At 29.9% G+C, this 23,152-nt stretch overlaps 2 protein-coding genes and 1 long non-coding RNA gene across 4 annotated transcripts; 1 reads left to right on the top strand and 2 right to left on the bottom strand.

Moving 5' to 3' along the window:
• Positions 1–441: 441 nt before the first annotated feature.
• Positions 442–22,205, bottom strand: LOC131848354 (protein obstructor-E-like). The gene is made up of 7 exons (XM_059198176.1): positions 22,088–22,205; positions 18,738–18,824; positions 14,189–14,302; positions 5,551–5,615; positions 4,964–5,102; positions 1,464–1,677; positions 442–554 (listed from the first exon to the last, which is right to left on the bottom strand). The coding sequence occupies exons 1-7, from the start codon at positions 22,131–22,133 to the stop codon at positions 497–499; spliced, it is 723 nt and encodes a 240-aa protein (XP_059054159.1). The 5' UTR covers positions 22,134–22,205; the 3' UTR covers positions 442–496.
• Positions 6,311–7,692, bottom strand: LOC131848355 (uncharacterized). The gene is made up of 2 exons (XM_059198177.1): positions 7,469–7,692; positions 6,311–7,154 (listed from the first exon to the last, which is right to left on the bottom strand). Exons 1-2 carry the CDS (start codon positions 7,608–7,610, stop codon positions 6,625–6,627), a joined length of 672 nt encoding a protein of 223 aa, XP_059054160.1. The 5' UTR covers positions 7,611–7,692; the 3' UTR covers positions 6,311–6,624.
• LOC131848356 (uncharacterized) lies at positions 7,777–11,591 on the top strand. Of its 2 annotated transcripts, none has more exons than XR_009357758.1 (5): positions 7,777–8,074; positions 8,887–8,958; positions 9,783–9,978; positions 10,387–10,458; positions 10,840–11,591. It is a non-coding gene; the product is annotated as an uncharacterized LOC131848356 (long non-coding RNA). The 2 variants fall into 2 exon arrangements; XR_009357759.1 differs by lacking the exon at positions 7,777–8,074 and adding an exon at positions 8,176–8,382.
• Positions 22,206–23,152: the final 947 nt, after the last annotated feature.

Raw genomic sequence — 23,152 nt, forward strand, 5'->3', positions numbered from 1 at the left:
TTATGTGAGAGACTGGTACCTTAAGTAGTTATATCAATACCTGTATTACCATATTTATGAATTTTAATTGCACTACCTGCATAAATAGGAAGTTCCTGGGAGACCATACTTCTCTTCTTTTTTTTTTTAATTTGCCAGTTACGACAACTGTCATACCATAATACAAGTCTCTAGATCTATGTGATGTCAGAATATGCTCTAAATGTGGGAAGTGTTGTCTACGTTTTTGTGTCGAGTCTTGATTTTGTTATTATCTTTTGTCTTGTAATTACACTGTCATATCTCAACATTAAACCGAAACACAGTTTATAAAGCAAGCTGCTTGACGGCGGAAGTAGGTAGACAGAGGTACGTAGACAACTTTTTACAAAGTCTATCTCGGGTGAGGTGGTCAGGCCTTATTCAATATTGAAATTAAAACAAGAGATAATTGATATTCTTACTTATTTATTGATTACATTACGCACTAGAACCTTAACTATATCTATGACACTCTTCACGCCTTCTTAGGTAACTTGTTCTTCTCTAGCGGCTGGCCTTCGAAGTAATTTTCACTGGAAAATGGAAAATCAACATATTACGCACAATTCAGTGTAAAATAAATGTATTTGGAATATAATCATAGACAATGATGAAAAATTAAATTCTTAGTGTCTATACTTAGTTGTTATCTTATATATAAAATTCTCGTGTCACAATATTAGTTATCATACTTCTCCGAAACGGCTTGACCGATTTTTATGAAATTTTGTATACATATTCTGGTCTGATAATCAGCTAGTATTTATTTTTATGCCCTTAAGGGATAAGGGTTGTCCACCCCTGAAAACTAACTAAATTTTCTTTTATATTTTTTTATTATGTGGCATTAAAATACATACAGTACTAAATTTTCACCCTTCTATCACTAACCCCTATTTTTTAATAACCAACCCCTTTAATTGATATGATAAAACAACGTTTGCGGGGTCAGCTAGTAATTTTTTTCTTACAATCTTATTCTGTTATTATTATATAGATCAGTATAGTGAGTATGAAAATGTACAGATACTGTTTTCCCGAATATAAGTATGTAGGTATAAGTATATATTATAAGTATACTATTTTTATTAATTACTTCGCTCGATCCACAACACCACTAAAAACTAACTCTGAAATTTCTATTGTAACAACAATTTAAGATGAATAGTAAACATATATATAATAATGACAAAGAATGCTTGTTATTAATATATAATGAAAGAAATTCAAACTTCGTTTAAAAAATACAAAGGACAAATTGTTTTTTATGAGGCAAAAAGGATAACATAGGTACTTCTTTATAACTGAGTCTGACTAAAAAACAAGCCAGTAAATCTAACTAAAAAAAGGCAACTTGAAACTATGCTAAATCGAAATTTAACGTTTATAATTTATTTAATATTAAGAAAGAATGAATGAATGAATGAATGAATGACATTTACCATCCAGGAACTTTCTCGGGATTATCGCACATGAACGTGTCTTCATTGTAGACCTTTCCGGAGGGACAGCTTCCTTTTTGTGGTTGCACGCCGTTACGGCAAATGTAGAACTTCTGACAATCCTCTGGATGAGGATACGTTGGGTGGGGTAAGGCGCGACCGTTGGGTCCCATTACTTCACCGTCGGGGCACGAAAACCCGTCGTCGAGCACATCTAAAATTACAAAATTACATTCATATGTTGATATTGGTTCTTGATTGTCAATATTTAATTTGTTTTCATAATATAATAATAATTAGACTAGACCATTAAACACAGCGCTATCAAAAAAACTTTTCAAGTATTTCCATCAGTAATATATATATATATATATATAGACGCAAGCATCATACTCATGAATAAATGTATGCATCGTGCAAGGAATCGAACTAGCCACCATTGGAAGTTAGGTGATGTATTAAACCAAAGCCGTCATGTTCTATATATAGTACTAGCAGTACCCGCGGTTTTACCCGCGTTAAATTTCAATATATAGATTACAATATAAAATATAGCCTATGTGTTATACTGATGCATAAGCTATATTACTGTAAAGCTTCATCAAAATCCGTTCTTACTTAATACTTAGATAATTTCGCATTTAGAATATGATTAAGATATTAACAAATCCGTATCAAAATTTTATTACTTTATATATGTATGAAATAATATCACCTGCGGAAATTGATCGGTTTTAGGATCAAACCTATGTTAATGATTAAATAGTATGGTATTTGTGTACATGTATACCTATATATGAGTACATGTAAGAAACCCGACTGTATAATAAAGTTATTATTTTTAATCACTTGTCCATTTATTACTGAGACAGTATTAACTAGATTTCCTCAAGCATTCCATGTATGTCATCGGTTTACTTCAAAAACATACCTACTGATCGTAACGTAACTTAAATGTAATTAAAATATTATCCATAACAAACTGAATCGTGTGTTATTACAAATATTGAACAAACCTTAGCAAGATTTAAGACTATCATTCTCATATTAAATGTTATGATTTTATTATTAGGTACTTTGCCTATTGGAAGCTCATCGTTTATGATAATCAAATTTAATTTGAAATTTTATCTAGACACGCGGTAGCGTGTCAAGCCGAGTTTCAAGTAAACTGGCAAGCAGCACCGTGTGTATATTTACACGAACCATTTGGAGCCACTTTTGACCCCCTCATAACTCAAAAACTCTTTCACACAAACCTGTCAAATTTGGTTCATATATTGAGACTTGCGAGATAAATATGTGTTCCAAATTTCATAAACATATCTCAAACGGTTATTTAGATATTAATGTCCAAAAATCGTCATTTTTATCACTGATCAACTATAGATCAAAATTATAACCCACTTCCAGATGACCTAGGAAGTTCAAATTTGGCATGCAGATAGGTAATTAGGTGAATATAAAGGGAAAAATCTGAAACTGGTAAATTGTTGCCATTTTATTATAATTTTTCACTTTAATTGATTCTATTTCAACTTATATTGGACGAATACTAAAATTCTATGAAAACGTCGATAGCCACCAATTGACATTGATCCCTGGCGAAATATCTCATCTTGTACTGGACGGAAACTAATATTGTATGAAAACGTCGATCATTACCAATTTACGTTGACCCCTTCATATCAGTGTCGATAACCAGCAAACTTCAAATATTGCATTGAGCGGTAAACACTAGTTGCTATAATTTAGATTCTGTCTAAAATATACTCGTACTTATAACTAGGAGTATATGTAGTCGAATTTCGTATTTATTATGTTATTAACTGAGATTTGGTATTAATTATTGTTTCAATATTTAGCGCATATCGATAGTGTAAAATCATTATTTTTATAAATAATTATTAAATAATAGGCATTTATATAGGGCGCCGTGTGGGAGCGGTGCGATAAAACTCAATGTTTTGTTTCTCGATATCTAACCTATAAGGTTGCGATTTATGCTACGAAATTCATAGCTTTCTTAAATTATACTTATATATTTGTGGTTATATTATTATTACATTATTTTAGTAAATACGTATGGTATAGATAATAGCTTAAACCAATTAATAACAATTTTAGTATAATTATAAGTAGGAATGTATAGTTAACTCGAGAATGAGAACTCATTGGTAACAAATTGTTTTCTTGAGAATTCAATAGATAACAGTCAATTTGTTACATAATCGTCTTTACTAACTATAACGTGTCAATACGAAATTTCAGATATTAAATAATGTATATGTTGAAAGAGAACAATTCCGTATTTGCTTAACATATGCTATTACTATCCACAAATCACAAGGCCTTAGTTTTGGCAGTCCTCTTCTCAACATAGGCTCCTCTATATTTAATAAAGGGCAGGTTTACGTTGGACTCTCCAGAGTTAAAACCTTAGATGGAGTACGTCTTAACAATTTAGATCCAAGTCACGAGAGCTCTATTGTAGAGTACAACCATCTGAGGACGTTATACCGCCCCGATTTGCCCAAAAATTCCTGATACTGAATTGGCATTGCACTTGAACATTTAAAAGTTACAAGAAAATAACACAAAAAAAAGACAATTACACCCCGTAAATATACGAAAATAGAGTAATTTATCAAAAATAATTTGGTATTAATTTAGTTATAAATAAGTACCTCGTATAATTTATGTACAAAAAGTAATGATATCCCATCAAAAACATAAATGTGAAATGATAGCCGAGTTTAATATATGATATATACCTTGATTGTTGACTGCTACGACAAAAGAGATGAGATCTAAATGGGTGCCAAGTTCAATGGTCTGTCCTGAAATGTACATATTTATAACAATATAAAATATCATTTCTTCTTATAACTTAGGATAATATACTGTAGCCTAAGGTCTAACTTGGCTAGTTTTCATATACGAAATATACTGTAGCCTTAGCAAGTTCTAAACATGTTACTTGTCGGTTCCTATTTTAATATTATAGTAACTACCAATCGAAAGTAATAATTGGTATATGAGAACTGGCCAAGTTAGAACTTAGGCTACAGTATATTATCCTAAGTTATAAGAAGAAATGATATTTTATATTGTTATAAATATGTACATTTCAGGACAGACCATTGAACTTGGCACCCATTTAGATCTCATCTCTTTTGTCGTAGCAGTCAACAATCAAGGTATATATCATATATTAAACTCGGCTATCATTTCACATTTATGTTTTTGATGGGATTTAATTATTACAAATTTTCCATTTTCTACATAAATCTATTAAAATGTTCGCAATATATGTAATCTTTCATAAGACTTATGCATTATTAATAAAATGGTTTTAGAATTTAGATATCAATAGTAAAGCGCCTGACGAAATGAAGATTATTATTTTGCAGCAAGCAAGAATATTATTTTACGAATTCATATATTTCACATTGGTTTAAAAATACAACAACTAATAGTTCTAATCACAAAATGCTCACCCTTGGTAATCTGATCACATGTTCGGTCCACAGATTCCTTCCAGTCACAGTTGGATGTCACATCGTCGAAGTAAAGTCCTGGAGGGCACGGCAGCTCGTTCGGGGTGCCATCGGAGCAGTAATAGAACTTGTCGCATGCCTGTAATCAGACGAATGTAGCTAAATCAATCTACAGAACGTTCTTTATGCAAGTGGAATGACTATCAAGCTCACCTGATGAACGATGTTATAATAATACGATGGACCGTCGGCATGTGACGTTCGTCGTCACGTTCAAAGTGGAACATTGACAATAATAACGGCTATTTCGGAGGATAAGTCGTCATGTGTACCTACCCTGTAATTCACTACGCTACTAAGCTGTCACCGGCGACTTAGCCTGCTTTTTGTGGATAAAAGTTAACCTATGTTCATTCCAGTGACATGATGTTCACATCACATTAAGATCAGTTTAGCAGTTTAGTCGTGAAATGGTAACAAATAGATGTTATTAGAGTCGAATTTTGCATTCAAAATATTGGTTAGAATTTACTATTTTAACAAGGATTTTTGTTTAAAAAGTCGGAAAGTATTTTACAATATATTACCTGAGGATCGGGATGCTTGAAGTAGCCGTTCTGTCGTGGGCAACCTTTAGAAGGCTTAGGTTCCTCTGTGAAATTAATAATAAAAGAATTAAAATTTATATGAAATAATAATAAACTCATATGTGTATTTTATAAAATACGCATTTTAAATTGTGTGCTGTGAGTTAATTTTTGCAAACTAACCCACGCCAATTTAATGTACGTATTATTCATTACCACAATAAATAATGATGAGACTAGAGTTTAATGCATATTAATAACTTTCTCATTTCGTGTCTAATATTAATGTGACCTTTAATTAAAATGTAACTCATTGGTATCAGTATATGCAGGATATATAAGAAAATGTATTATTGTTGGATGTTTAAACGTTTTAACTGTTTAGTACAGTGCTTTAATCGCAACTCTTAAATGACAAATCTTCACTGTGCTCCAGTGGAATATCCACAGGCATAAATACAATTCTTAACGAAGAATAATTCTATTCGGTTCATCTTCAGTAGTCGTAGATATTATTATATTTTCTTATACTGCTCCAAATATAAAATAAATATTTAATGACAAGGACTTTTTACCAAAAATATATTGACGATTGTTCTAGCAGTCGACAAATTATTCCTATATTACTCTCATTATGTCGTAGATATGTAAAATAAAATGAATAAACACTAAAGATACAATAATTAAAAGCACCATATTGTAATACTTTATTTATTAAGATATAATAAGTATAACCTAAAAATATAATTAATAACGCAAAAATAACAACGAGAAACTAAACCATTATATATCACAATAATATTAGTTTAATTCAAAATCTGAAAAAAATATCCGCTTTGAATTTTAAATAGATGCCTGTCTGACTAATACACACGACTATGTATAGCAACATACCTAAGGACTTCTATAAAATCTTCGACTCTTTATTCCGCCATGAACTTCTAACTATCTTGTTACCGCAAACAATCTATACACAATCTATCTATATTCACAAAAAAGGAAAGAGCTATAAAATGTCTCGTAATTAACAAATTATATATTTATATAATAATTTCTCTTCTAATATTGCAAACATCACGGTTCCTCATTTATCTCTGTTTTTACTTCTGTAGAAATAATCAGTTCATCGTTATTAGAAAATGTGAGATCAGACTGTTTTGTTATGTTAGTTTTAGAAGTTGAGGGTAGTAACGAAAACTCCGCATTGCTAACAACATCAAAAACTTGACGTTTCACACTTAGTTGCAACTGTTTTGGAAATGTTTTTACAGTAGTCGCTATTGCACTAAAAAACGAATCAATTGGATCAGAAGGCATTATCAAATTCTGCGTACGTGATGTATGCCTCCTGATTCTACCCTCAGATACTCCACTTTCATTTAGATTACTAATAACTGACGAATTTTCGCCAGATATAGAACTTGAGTCATCAGATTGTGCAGTAGCAGGAGTCGTATGTGTTTTTATGAATGCCTTCAGAAATGCTAAATGGTTTTCATACTTCACGGGTCGGGCTATAGAGCCCTTTTTGGATGTTTCCCTCATTTTCATAGCTTTTCTATAATTCTCTCTTAGGCGAGTCCATTTCATCTTACACTCTCTTGCTAAAATCAGAGCAAACATAATTTTACGTAATTAAAAGACAGAAAATTAACTCAATTAATTTAGTTTTCATTTCTAGGATAGGCTGTATTATGAAACTATCGTCTAAAATGATCTGTTAAGTACATAATATGATAAAAAATACCTCGGCTACTCCCAAAAATCTTGCAGCTTATCCTTCTCGTTTGAGAACAAACCTGCGTCTAAAGACGAAATCAATCAATGGTTTGTTCTGATATTCTGAGATATTATCTCATAAAAATAGTATATATTTTATATTAGTATGACATCACATATTTAAAAGACGAGTACTTACGTCTGCTAGACATTGAGTTTCCTATTTCGTCCCAAGCACTAGCCTTCTGTTGAGCATCTCCGTAAGAAGGATCAAATATATCATACAGACATGGATACTGCTGCACTAATGATATAAGTTTAATTTCATTCCTTGAATCCATTGTTATGGTGTTGTGGTATGCGAGTTACTCATTCTCAGCGGATGGAATGCGAAGTGGCGCGAACGCTGCCGGACGGAACACAGAATCGCCCCTCGCCCCTCACCGCCCGGTACAGAAATATCTATACATCTTTCTCATTCACATTTTTTTTTTTTTTTTATTTAATATTTTACGGCTCTGGATACAAGTCCTTTTTAGCCCAACATAAGATACAAAACCTAAAAAAAAAATTATAATTTCTTCCCAGTGTTAGAAATAAATTTATATAAAATCTTGTATAGTGCAGGCCTTGATAAGATCTCTTCTAGAGACTTCGGTACTTCATTAATATGCTCTTGAATCTCGTGAATGAGTAATAATCTGTCGAGTCCGTATTTTCTACATTTGAATATAATATGATTCAAATCTTCGTCTTCATTGCAGTGAGGACATTTTGGGTTGTGAACCATTTTCATTCTGTATAGGTGAGTGCGAGTTTGATTATGACCAAATCTCATACGATTAATAGTCGTGATAAATTGTCTGCTGTCGACGTCTTTATCGTTGTGGTACCAAGGTTTGGCGGGCAGGGTTCCTTGGATCTTGGCATACCATTTTCCCTTATCGTTAGCAATATTTATGTAATAGTTATTCCATAATAATTTTAGAGCATTTTTAAGTGAGCTATAATAGTCGGTGAATGAAACTTTAAACATATTCGAGTGGTCTTCATTATGAACATTCCGAGCAGCTTGATCCGCTATTTCATTTCCAGCAATTCCTTTATGACCAGGTACCCACAAGAATGTTACCTGCTTACCGTTGTTTTTCAGATCATAAATATTTTGTCTGATATTATACAATAAATAGTTTAAATTATATCTAAGAGATATATTTTGTAGAGCTTTTAAAGCACTTTGCGAATCCGTTATTATCATAAAATTTACATCATTTATATTATTTATATGCTGTAATGCTGCATATATAGCATAACATTCAGCAGTAAATATACTACAATTGTTATCTATTTTAAAACATTTTGTTAATTTAAGTTGTGGGTCATAATATGCTGATTTAACATTATCAGAAGTTTTTGAACCATCTGTGTATATTCTATAAGAAGCCATATTTTCATTTATCTTATATATATCAGCATTACAGATATTATTATCTATATATATTGATATGTTATTATTTATAAGTGCATCATAATTTATATGATACAAAGGCCAAATTTTACTTTTATATATATTTACAGTTTGAGAATGAATATGCAAAACAATTCTTAATATTTCAGGTAAATAACCAGATAAAAGTCGGTTAAAGTCTACATAAGGGCCTGGTGTAACTGATTCAACAACTTTGGGAGGTATGATTCTATCCAAGACATTATTATTATTAGAAGAAATAAGCTTTAAACAAAATTTCTCTGCTATTTGTAAGCGTCTTAATATTAAAGGGGGGGTATTCGCTTCACACTCCATAATATGTATGGGTGTTGAACACATCGCTCCTGTAATTATTCTTAATGCTTTATTTTGTATAATGTCAAGTTTTCGTAGTAAAGTTGGGTTTGTATTCATATATGCTAGGGAGCTGTAGTCAAAATGGCTTCTAACTATACTCTTATATAACATAGACAATGTGCGAGGATCAGAACCCCAGTGAACTCCAGCCAGGGCTTTCAGTATATTAAGACCTTTACATGCAGATTTTATAATATTATTTATGTGATTGTTGAAAGATAATTTTTGATCTAAATGTATTCCAAGAAACTTTTTTTCCTGAATCCATGGCAGCAAAATGTTATTATATAAAATAGGTTGTGAACAATTGTGACTCTTTTTTGAAAATATTAATGCTCCACTTTTACTGGGACTTATAATTAATTTTAATTTATTATGATGGTAATCACAAATTTGTTTTAATGCAATATTTAAATTATTTACAGCAATAGTTACATTATTATTAACACTATATACAAGCAAATCATCAGCAAACTGTAAAAAATTTATATTATTATTATTTTGTGTCAAATAATTATTGATTTGACAAGTGTACAAGTTATACAACAAAGGAGAAATAGTAGCACCTTGCATAGTGCCCTTATAAACATATCTAGGTCCATGAATTATGTTGTTGTATTTTACATACATAGTTCTCTCATAAAGAAAATTAAATATCCATTTACAGACTTTGCCTGGTATGCCAATATCATCAAGAATGTGAATCATGATTGAAGGGTCAACATTATCAAATGCACCCTGGATATCTAAGAAAGCACATACTGTAAAGGAATGGCTATGGAAAGAATTTTTTATATCTGCAATTAAGGCAGTAAAACTTTCAGCAGCGCTCCTGCCTTTCCGGAAACCAAATTGTTGAGAAGGTAAAATGTTATTCTTTTCTACATAAAAATCTAATCTTGTTTTGAGCATGTGCTCGAATAGTTTGCCAATACATGATGATAAGGAAATAGGTCTATAGGAATTGTAATCGTCTGGTGGCTTGTCCTGTTTTAGTATTGGTATTACACAGTGTGTTTTCCATGTTTGTGGTATATGTTGACAATGCCATAGCAAATTGAAAATATCAAGGAGTAATTTTTTTGCATTTATATGTAAATATCTAACCACTTTATATGGTAAATCATCCAATCCAGGTGCAGTGTCCTTTCGGGACTGTAGTGTTGTTTCAAATTCAAGGAATGAAAATGGTTGAGAAAGAAACTGACAGTTTACATTTCCAATTTTTTTAAATATACTGTTAAGTGATATATTGTCAATCTGCTTTTCAGGAGGGGACAATGGAGCATATTTTTCAATAAATGATGGTATCCATTCATCATTTTTTGGGGATTTATGTACAGGTATGTATTTAAATTTTTTAATATAATTCCAAATAATACTAACAGGCGTATATCTATTAAAAGACTCACACAGTTTTTTCCAACTTTCTTTCTTTTTTATACTTAACATTTTTTTCTTTAAAGCATCTACTTTTTTATAATTAATGTAATTTTCTATTGTGGGGTTAGTTCTATAATAATTTAATGCTTGTTTACTATTTTTGACCATGTCTTTACACTCATCATCCCACCATGGTACTGGTTTTTTATATATATAATGAGATGTTTTCTTTATTTTCGGAATACAGTTGTATTTAATTTTTTCTATAGTGTCAATAAATAGGTTGTAACTGGCTAATGGATTATCTTGATCTAAATTAATACTATTAAATGCCTTTTCAGATTCAGAATGAAACTTGGACCAATCTGCTTTAGAATAAATATACTGTTCTGTGGGAAGTCCTATATCATATTTTTCTATAGATGTTTGGATATCAATAATAGTAGGATAATGGTAACTGCCCATTGGATCGTCATGGACTCTCCATTCGCATAATGGTGCTACAGATGGACTAATAACAGAAATATCTATTGCAGACGGTTGATGAGTAGAAGTACCAACTGTAGTTGGAGAACCTGTGTTTAATATGCATAGATCAAATTCATCACACATATTATAAATTTCAGTGCCTCTACTGTTAGTATTGTTACAGCCAAAGGCTACATGATGAGCATTTAGATCACCTGCCAGCATTACTGGTTTAGGAAGCCTTTGTAGTATTTGTTTAAGTTTATTAACTATAAAACGGCCTCTACCACTTTTTGGTGGGGGACAATATGTACATAATATAGATAGGTTACCTAATTGTGTTTTTAATATTATAGCTACAGATTGCATAAAGTCATAAAAAGGTGTGGGAACAATTGTATATTTAAAATCGTTTTTTATTAATATACCTACACCTCCATATCCACCTATACCATTTTGACTTACATAGTTATAACCAGGCATGTTAAAGTGGCAATTCTCTCTCAACCATGTTTCATTTAGTAAGCAAATATCTATATAATTCTCATGAATATAATTAATAAGTAAAGGTTTTTTATTATACATACTTTGTATATTGAATTGAGATATTCTAATAAATGACTTAATCACTTTTAAGACTTTTTATTAATATGTCCTTAATAACTGAGGATGTCAGTGCCCTGCTATCATTTCCTAAGGAGACTAATGCTCCAATAAGACCGTTTAGTACATGATCACTTTTAAGAATTTTTTCAATTAGTTCTTTATTTTCATCTTGTGTACTTGGTAATGGGGATTTTTCCGTAGATGATTTATTATTTATTTTGACTTGAGTATTATTATTGTTTCTAGAACTAGAACGTAATGTGGGGAAGTTAGTGTCATAGTTTTTTGTAATATTGTTTGGGTCAACATTTTTAAAATTCACAGCTTGAGCATATTTAATTTTATTGTTTTTTTCCTCCATTTTATACTTTTTAACAGGACAATCTCGAGAGATAGCAAGGTGCTGACCTCCACAGTTAATACATTGTTTAATCGTTTCTGCTTTACATTCAGAATAGTGATGATCACCTGCACATATTGAACACTTTTGAGCAGATTTACAAAACTTTGCGCCATGGTTAAATTTGAAACATTTATAGCATTGTAAAAGAGGAGCCATATATTCATATACTCTATATCTAAAGATATCTAAATACACATAGTCTGGAAGACTTCCAGACAAAAAAGTCAATCTAACTGAACCAAACGGTTTAACTTCTCCGTCTACTTTTTTTGTAAACCTATTTACACTTATGATCTCATACGGACAGGTAAGCTTTTTAAACAGCTCTTCATTGCTTATACTTGTGGGTACAAACCTGAGCACTCCAATTGTTTCCACAGCTGCTGCTGGAATGTGTGCATGATAGTTGTGCTTATTGAGAAAGTCCTCATTGTTCAAAAAATTATTCGCATTATTTACTTGTTTAAATGTTACACCGACTTTAGTTGCATTAATGCGCTTAATATTAAGCACGCCCTTGACATCATTCTTAAATAGATTGGCCATCACCAGTGGATTTTGGTTTCCAATTTTTTCTCCAATGGAGCTTGTGATAAATACGGTGTATTCGCCACTCACCATTGTGTTTTCTGGAAAGATTCTCTTATAACCAGGTTTTATGTAAGGTTTATAGTAATCATCTGAGGAGGTATCTTGTCTCCTTGCAGTTTTTCGGCCCGGAGGCGGGACGTCACCGTCCCCCTCAGGCATGATTCTAAGATAGGTATTTAACAACTATATACGACGTAATTATTATCTATATAAGGAAAAATAAACTATTTGCAGTGAAACTAGCAATAAATATAAATATTTTTTGAGAACTATTCAATTCGCGCCTATTTCTTCGAAAAGCCCGCCAATCAATCTTCTCATTCACACAGATGATAGTGTTACTATTTATATTTTACGATTACCAGAAAATAAATAACTTTCAATGGGAAATATAGGTTAGGGAAATATAGGTATTGTATAATTTAATTAAATAATGGATATTTAATCGAGATGCAATTTTGTTAGGTAAAGAGTACATGTTGTTTAAAAAACTATAAATAATCTGTCCAGTTTTAAATTAGATAATAAAAAAAAATATATTATATCTGGTAATTTTTTTTTAACATGCAAAATAAACTAATAAGACAACACTGTTCTGTATACTCCATACATTAATAATATCCGAAAAATATAACGAAGATACAACACAACGCAACTTATTTCTATTTCATTTTAATGTTCCTAAATGTCTATCATTTTGTAAAATATTCGTCTTTATTGGGGGAAATATGTCATTGGTATATTTTAGTTAGGGCAACACTGGCAAACGAGTGTAGCGAACGCGTCCGATAGATTGCTTACGTAGAAGTTATCTGATATCGGCATGGACTTGTCACAAAGCCAAAGAATAATATTATTTTGGTGTTTTCTTATTTCGCTCTTTTATTTAATGTATAAAAGGGACAAGGCGCCGTTCTCTCTCTCGTGGTTCTCAATAATATGCTCACTAGGAGACAATCAGCAACTTATAGCTTGCCTTAAGAGAATTTTATTTATGTAGGTAATAAGAGCGTACAAAACTTTTTGTTTGTAAACTGATTGGAATAAATTACATACATAATTTAAAGTAAAGCTACCAAACTTAAACTTGTGTATAGTTTATCGCTTAAACCGTTTCTGAAATTGACGAACTTGTGTTCATCAATCTCACATCATGATCATAAATTCACATCATGTGCACATAAATTTTGTTAATCGTTCTATTATGTCAATTTCCCAATGGTAGTTTTCTTTTATCGATAGCCGGGTATTATAATTTCAAATCAACATTAGACATGACAAAACATATTTTCATTATTAATATGCATTAATCTGCTATAATTTCAGTCGTACTAATATTTTCATTATTTAACATAGCCTTGTCATTTAATTTGTCTGTGATTCATAACTAATATTATTAACTTGCATGGATATGAATAAATTGCACTATTGTAATTCGTATGTACATCTATAGTTTTTTTATAGCACAGATTGTAAGTGATTACCGCCGCCAATGAGCACCTGCAACACCAGGAGGATTGCAAGTGCGTTGCCGGCCTTTCAAGAAGGAATAAGCTATTTTCTTGAAGGTTTCAATATTGTGTCGCTTCGGAAATACCATTTCAGGATGGATAGTTACTTACGTAATTCTTTCCTATCGCCACAGTCTACGTTAGATGGTATGTCACAGCGTTCCTTATTGGGGTTTTCATCAGAAAATACGAGTCCGTCCGGGCACAATCGTGTTTCCGCTTGACCTGGAAAAATTAGAAATTAAAACACAACTTTAGATAAATTATTTTCAAAACTTATACATAGGTGTAAAATAGATTAATAAGAAATGCCTAAATCTTTTCTAAACGTGTATTTCCATTTAACAAAACTGTAACTAGAGCCTTTCAAACAAGGTAGTAATAGCAAGTAATGGGAGATATTACTTGAGATATAATTTAAACATTTAATTATTAAAATAAGATTGTTAGAATTAACAATCTTATTATAAAATACCGTACAGATAAATATCTATAATGTTTAATAATAAATTTAGTGTTTTTATTCTAACTTGCATTTACCTAAAGTGAAAGGCTTCTTAAATATTATTCTGCTTTATAATCCAATTATATTATCCTGCTTATATTAGCCTGCACTAAAATGGATTTTAAATTGCTTAAAAGGTTAAAATATATTATTAGATATATATGTCTACATTGCAAATACATTCCGTCATAAAAGTATGATATCATCGATTCTCGTGAAATGTTTTAGGTATGTGGGTGTTATACAGGAACAAAATGTCAGTGCTAAAGTTTACAGTTGGCACTGCATTCACGTTATCCAAGGCGTTACCAAACTCGTTTAGTGTGGTTTATCAAGTCTGCTATAATCCAAATATTGCAATTATGTGGTTTAGATTATACATTATTATTACACATCTATATATATAGGGTATAATTTATTTTTATATGCCAATATCAATTTAATTGATTATAATTATTTTGTTCTATTAATATAGTCATAGGTGATTACCTACAGCTATATCTGTAATACATATACCTATATTTAAAGATATTTAAATAGTATAAAGCATATTCTATTCAATTCTATTCGCTTATATCTTTTAAATTACGTAATTGATTTTAACAATAGATGCAGTGATTCAAGAGGGAGGTTTATATGTGTGTTATACTGTAAAACAAGCTGAGAAATTCAACCACAAAAATTTTGATTGAAGATTTGTAATGCATCCGTGCGAAGCCTGGACGAGTAGCATAATTGTACTTTAATAAAAGTATTTGTTATGAGGTTACAATAAAAACATGGCTATAAACAAATTTTGTGATAACATTATTACCGCCATAATATTGCATTTTTCTGTTTTCGCTAGTCATTAAGGTCAATTCAATATTATTAGGAACATCATGTCGTAATTATAATAGCTGCCGAACATTGACTACAACTTTGTAAATATTCAATTACATTTCTGATAAACTACTTGAAGATATAACTGTAATATCTTCAAAGAACAGTATTTATCTGGTAGGCAATACATATTCAACTCTATCAAATCTATACTTATTGTAAAGGTTTTCCCAAGTAAATTAATATAAATAAAATGGTATTTTCTTTCAGTATCTATAAATTATAGTGATTTAAATTTTTTTATGTATTAATTATTCGGTTTAATTTAATAAGTTTAAATTTGATTTAAGTTGTAATTTATATAATACGTAAAACCATGGAATGTTATTATAAATATTAATTACTTTAATACGAATTGAATAAATTGACAAGGGCAAAAAATATGTATAATTTTACTATAAATGGGATTATTGAAAATAAATGATTCTGAATATTCTATTTATTTGTTACTACTCACGCAGATTCATTAATTCATTAATGTCTGTACAGTCGCTTAGTTGATAACAAACAGACAGACACTCTTACTTATTTATAATATAGGACTATGTTTAGTCTTAAGTGTGTATGTTGTGAATCGGATATTACGTGTGGTACAATTGTTTAGACGTCCAATTAACTTCAAGTAATCCCTACAAAACATTGCAAAATAATATATTAACATTGACCTTTGTGTAATGCAACAGATAGTTAATTTTAATTTACAAAAGCAACGAAACCTTCACGGCTCATAAAATTTATATAAGTTACATTGTAGTAAGTACTAGAAAATAATTTCGTTCACAATCGTACCGAGGAAAGCTGGGAATGTTCACACTCTATTTGCCATCGTAACAAGAATGGCCTAATGTTTACAAAAACTCCAATAACGATCAAATAATATGAAGTAACGATGTTTGATTCGTGAAATTGTATTCGCTTGTACATTGTCAGGTACAATTGATTAAATATTATTTATTCCGCCTACAATACAATTTACAAAAACAAGTATGTTTTCAATATTGAGAAATAAAAAAAATCTTTAAATGGAATTGTATTTTCTTTGAATAATAACAATAATAAGATAGCATTTATGTCAATAAATGTTAATTAAAAAATTCATCTCTCGTCTCACAGATTTTAACTATTGTTTGTTTTTTTTTTTTAAATTTGAAATTGATAATTGAAAATAAATAGAGGACAAAATTATCTGCTTAATAATAAAAAATACGTCAAACTATTAAAAATCAATTTTAGTTATTGAATTTTATACTTATTACCATTCAAGTTCTGTAATTTAAATAAATTAACAAAATCCGTAATTAAAATAGATTAATAGTGACTGTTTCTCTTTGCGATATTGACATAGCATTTTAATCTTCAGTTTAATATTTTCTGAAAAATTGTAATTAGGAGGCGAACATTTATTCCTTATTACGAGACCTATACGACAAAGAAAACAATATTGAAGCAAATAAATTATTATCTATTAGATACATAGATGATTTATTAGCTTGAAGATTGTTTTTAGATTAGTCTGGTTAACTACCTTATTAACAATGCAGTTAGTTATTTACTTTTATTTTGTATTTTCTACATCAGAAAATATATATATATAATATTACAAGCCTGAGATTAATCTTGTATCTAGCTAGATCGTATAACGGTACGAATAGTCGTATGTTTTTTTTAATTAAAATTCCAGTGCAATTACATTACACCGCTTGATAATATCTCAGCACAGAAACCGCAATTCTCATTAATATGCGAATAAAGTAGACCAAAATAATAGATAACTATAATAAAAATAACATGATTATGAGTGCTATTCTAGTGATATGTTATCTATACTATGTAGGTACATGTGATATGTATCCATGACATACGTTTATGGTATAAATAATAATAATATATTTTTACAAATTCAGCTTCAGATTGGAATAAGCTGACGTTGTTTTATAACTATTATATGTTTAAATACATATTTTTTTTATTAGGTAAACTTAAACACGTGTTAATATTTTCACTTTATTTACATTTCACTATAATTTACCGTTCAGTAACGAAGTATCTAAACATTTATCAGAAAGTCATGTCATGATTAGAGAGAACCACCTAATATTTAAGTGCAATAAGCTGTATCTGGGAGCAGCGATACTTACCGCATCTAATTATACTTTCAAACCTTCCAGGAATCCATTGTGAAATATACACCATTTTTGCTATAAATCGATTTACCCGTTTAGGAGGAATTAGATGACAAACACACATACAGAAGAAGGTCGTATTATATTCAAATGTATATAACAAATATTATATTATAGTAATATATATTGGTAAGTCATTGTATATTACTCATATTGTTAGGCATTGGCATTAGACAGCTTTTGAGTAAGAACTGACATTTAGTTACTTTGTAATGAATGCCGAATGCTGGTTTTCTAATGTAATTTTAAATACAAACTGGAAAGTATAAACTTCATGTACGTAATAGTTGTCTAAAGAAATCTGTTTAACAATTCTAATTTTACAACATTGATTAATATAATTTAAAAATATTTCAATTCTTTGAGCAGATGTCTATTATAGAAAAGTATTATGTAAATAACATTTATATATGTATGTACCAATGTTAATCTTCATAGTTAATAGAATAATAATATCAATATGCTGTCCCAACTACTATACCAGATAGGGTATACAGAATCATTATCAACTGTCGATGTCGTGGTAAACGCAACACTTGACGCTTGTTATTTTAATATGAACCAAATTTGACAGGTTTGTGTGAAAGAGTTTTTGAGTTATGAGGGGGTTTCCAAATGGTTCGTGTAAATATACACAATTGCTGCAAATATAACTCGGCTTGACACGCTGCCGCGTGTCTAGATTATAATTTCAAATATTATAGTGGACAGAAGTATTAAATTAACATTGCAATAGATTCTTAATGACAAAATAGACCTCATGATAAAATATCAAAAATATTTTCCTATTTTTAAATTTAGTAATGAAGGTCTGTATCGGATTATTTGTGTAACGTAGACCTAAGATTAAAATTAATAAATAAAGTAATGAAAATTTGGAAGCATAGAGTTCTTTATATCATGCAAAAAGTATTTATATATAGTACAACATTTTCTATAATAACACGAGAGCAGACTAGGGTTTCAATGACATTGCCATCAGGTATATTATAAGTTAAAAATCTTTGATATTATAATAAAAAGGTACAGGGAAGTTTTTTTTTTTTCTACATCAATACATTGACATCACCAGGATTACGAGTATACTGACCTTTCGAGCATTTGTAGTAAAGGTCGCATTGGTATGGATCCGGGTAGTAACCACTCTTTTCCGGACAGTCGAATTCTTGTCCTGAAACTGAATAAAATAAGGTTGGAAATTAAATTATTTGAACAATGTTTATTTGGCATATTTAAAGTTCTTAATACTTTAAATTGAAAAAACATATTTAAGCAAAGAAATGTAAGATTCAACAAAAATTAAAGACTTTTGCTTGATGATTGCTATAGTCAGTATTAGAAAATTATCAATATTGATTAATATAATCTAAACATAATATTACGTTGCAGGTAACATATAATATTCTGTCTCTTTATAATTTAGTTCAACTGATTTCAATAAAATTCTTGAAGTTAAACTCAACCCAATAAATATAACTAATAATTAGTCACTAACAATAAATTCGAATGTAGTTTTACATTTGAGTATTGCAACTAAGTATTATACACGTATTTGTTTGTCACGCGTACCATTCTATAATAAACGGTTTTCATACATTCAGCTTTACAGTCATCACTATTCTACATGTACATTCAAAATCGTGACTGCCGCTAATTCTCTAACACAATTCAAACTGCATATTGAATATTGATTGACTTTTGTCATTTTTACAACAGACTATGTCGTGAGACAAAGAGTTATTGCAGTTATATGATTAATAAATTGGTAAACGTTAACAGAATGTAACGAATTGTTTAACGTATTATTAATTAAATTACCTCTGTAACTATGTATACGAAAGAAATAAGTAACATTTTTATATTTTTTAATAACTTGGCATTGATATAAGTTGGGTATTCGTAATAAAATATAGAGTGTTACGTTTATATGTTAGATAATATGTAATAACTCTAGACTATTCAATCACCTAATCTTAAGGTAAGCTGAGCTTGTTTTATGAGTACTAGATAACTGATAGAAATAATTAAGGACATAGAACATACCCCGACCGATAAAACAATCATAGTCAGAACTATAAATGTTTGTAGGTACTATGCGAAATATCGAATCCGTGAACATCGAAAGGTGCTGTGCTAGACCGCTAGACCACCGATGCCGTCTATTATATATTGGGTTACAGATATATTATACGTATACTTATAAACGCTTTACACAAATATTAATTATACAATAAAATATATAGACCTTAAAGCAATATTCTTCTTGATATAGAACTTAAGGTTTTAATTACATACTGTACAAAATTGCAATGTGTAGACTTACACCTACATATCATGTAATTGGACGGTTACACCGATTACAGTTAATTGAAAATTTACATTATTATCTTTGAATAATGAAACTTTCACATCTTATCTTATACCTACATATGATTAAAGAAATTATAAACTGCAGTTTCCGTATTGAGACAATAATATTTAATATATATCAAGTTAATTTAGCTTGAATTAATACGTAAATATGAGTGAAAGCTTAGGTCTAAATGTTGTATGATAAATTGCAATCAATTCCATAATTGAACAAGATACTTAACGATTTACTTTACTTTTACGCAATTTAAACAATTTGGACTCATTTTAAAACATAAATTCTTTATGAACACGTGAGTATTTGTTTCGAAAATTCAATAAGTTTCCGTGACAGAGCTCAATAGCCAAATTACCCTTGCGTCACATACATTAAGTAAATTTACTGGAGCACTAAGCATTCGTTAGGACGTGTAAGTGAAAGGAGGACAGGGTACCTATTGTCGAAGTGTTTCGTTTATTGGCGGATTTATTAGTGCCATTTTTTATGAATCACTTAGTTCAGTATATTTCTGAATTTATATTAAGCTATTTTATACTGAGTAACTGTATGTATCTCATAATGTGAGTGAGATTTTGGTTAATCCTTTCTTAGTTACAGTTAGTTCATACATAATGCTCAGTATCCAACAACTCAGTAATTTCTAGCTTACAGACAAGGATTGCACACGTTGAAATTTACGTTGAAAGATTTATATAGCAGTTGTTATAGATCCTTCCAGCATCTTTAAACTCAGGACATCAGAAATACGAATAAGTTACTAATAATTATTTGTTCTGAATTTAATATGTACCTATATACATGACATATTCTTCTAGTTTACGACTATATGTGTATGTGCAGGTCAACTTTGTTCGGTATCTTTTTTATTTATTATTTTCAAGTTAAAATACAACTTTACTAATAGCACTTTAATATAGTTCCATAATTAGAACCTATATTAAAATACTTTCTTTTCCTGATTACTAACTTCGTTACACTATGTTAATTCAATTGATTTTATTGAAATTGAATTTTGTATTTGGAACCATGTCTTCATTTATGTATTGAAGCTATTATTATAATATGTATCACATAATATACTACTGTTATATATGTATAAGTAGGTAAATTTATATGAACCCTCATCGGGAGCGGTTCACCTCGGTGGCAGGGTTCAGCTTGCGACCTTGCGGTTAAACAGTAGTCTACAGCTAGAGCTACCTACATGTCAGAATTTGTTCATAACTACATCAGTATATATGTAAAATCACTTATATACATATTTAACTGATTCATTAAATTATATAAAATATTCTTAATTAAATTTATTATTTAATGTTTTGAGATAAAAGATAGCCTGTATCCATCCTCGTCATACATTCATCAATTATTATTCAGATGCGTTCAGTCGTGATAATGTAACAAACAAACAGACACTTATACTTTCGTATTTATAATATTGGACAATAAATAAATAAGCTGAACTCTAGAATGTACTGTATATTTAACATAAGTACATTTTAAAATGATGTTTTAGTTAATTTTATATTATATTATAAAAAAATACACCCAGACTTTTTCATAGTAATCCGTATTTATACACATCGAAATTCATTTATAACACTAAAACGGAATATATAGTAATTAGGTTAAAAATATTGACGCCTTATTTATACATAGGTACAAAAGCAAGTAAATAAATTATAAAATGTACCAACACTAGTATTCGTTATTTAAAAAAATCTATTATGTTCAATGCTATTTAACCCCAATGACATTTCTTTGTACACTTCCGTAAGAACAAGTTACTTACAATCTACTTTTGTATTAGTACATAAGTACCTATTAAAATTATTGCTTTGAACTAAAAGGTCCTCCAATTAAAATAAAATTATTGTTTTTGACACAGTTCTCCCAGTGTAAAAATTATTATACTTTATAAATAAATTATGATCATAAGACAAATATTAATAAATAACATAAATTAATTCAAAATATAGATAATGTGAAATTATTTCTATAATTCAGAATTTTGAAATGTTATTTAACTTACAGCTATTTATTTGTTAAACATTATAAAAATGACTCACCATACCCATACAGCACTAATCCTATGACCAATATTAAGTTTCTCATTTTGGTAACTGATATTATTTATATAAATAAATTAACTGTCTGGGCGCACGTGCGGTTCCTATAGAATGTTACTTGGTATTGCTTGTAGCTACAACCATTGTACTCATAAGCGCAGGCGCAGCTTACTAAAGGACGCTCACAAAAAGTAGGTGCCTCGTCAATGTAATTACTATAATTACCAGTATTTTCTATATGTATTATTTATAGCTATTTTCACGCTTGATTGAACACTGTATTAAATCCGTTTAATAAATTAATAAATCAAAAATCCATTTTATAACAAGCAATAAAATAATGAAACAAAAATAAATTAACCGAATATAGAAATAATTAAATGTGTTATACAAACAAATTAAATAAGTATTTAATTGTTAATTATTTATTTTATTTTAAACTAGACTAGCTAGTCGCCCCGGCTTCGCCCGGCTGTACATGTATTATATATATATAAACATTCCTCTAGTATCATTCTACCTATTTAAAAAAACAGCATAAAAATCCGTTGCGTAGTTTTAAGGATTTAAGCATACATAGGGACAGACAGCGACAGCGACTTTTATGTAATATTATGTTATCTGTGGTTATACTATGTTGTAATGTAATAATAATAATGATTATGATTATGATACTTAACTAATAATAACGTCAGTAGAACTCACGTAAGTGTTTTCAAGTTTCAATAAGTCAGATTCCTGAAACTATTAATTACAAGCACCATAATAGGTCGAATGTAGTGTATCTCTACTATTAACTTTCGAAAAAGTCAGTATTAATCTATTGTTCTTAGGCATTAATAATCTTAGTGTCATAATTATAAATTGACATGTAGGATATTTGCAAATCTACGGCGCCACTGTCTACAGTTCCAAAGAAGATGGCCTTCGAGTTGACATGGTCAATTTCATGGCAACAAAAGTTGTCCAGTATGCGAACATATGCACCTAACTACATATTTATTTGAACCTTCATTTCGACTGCGACAGCCATTTATGGATAAAGTTTAATTAGTCCGACTTCCG

Source organism: Achroia grisella, unplaced genomic scaffold, assembly GCF_030625045.1.
Source record: "Achroia grisella isolate CSIRO2021 unplaced genomic scaffold, CSIRO_AGI_Agris_v1 utg551, whole genome shotgun sequence".
NCBI lineage: Eukaryota > Metazoa > Arthropoda > Insecta > Lepidoptera > Pyralidae > Achroia > Achroia grisella.

Bases quoted from the DNA above. Each gene is read 5' to 3' on its own strand.
- LOC131848355 (XM_059198177.1), bottom strand. From the start codon at position 7,610: ATGGATTCAAGGAATGAAATTAAACTTATATCATTAGTGCAGCAGTAT. The intron at 7,155-7,468 runs GTAAGTACTCGT...CTCTGATTTTAG, and splicing joins AAACTCAATGTCTAGCAGAC to CAAGAGAGTGTAAGATGAAA.
- LOC131848354 (XM_059198176.1), bottom strand. From the start codon at position 22,133: ATGAGAAACTTAATATTGGTCATAGGATTAGTGCTGTATGGGTATG. The intron at 14,303-18,737 runs GTCAGTATACTC...TAATTTTTCCAG, and splicing joins TTACTACAAATGCTCGAAAG to GTCAAGCGGAAACACGATTG. The intron at 5,103-5,550 runs GTAATATATTGT...GTCTGATTACAG, and splicing joins TCAAGCATCCCGATCCTCAG to GCATGCGACAAGTTCTATTA.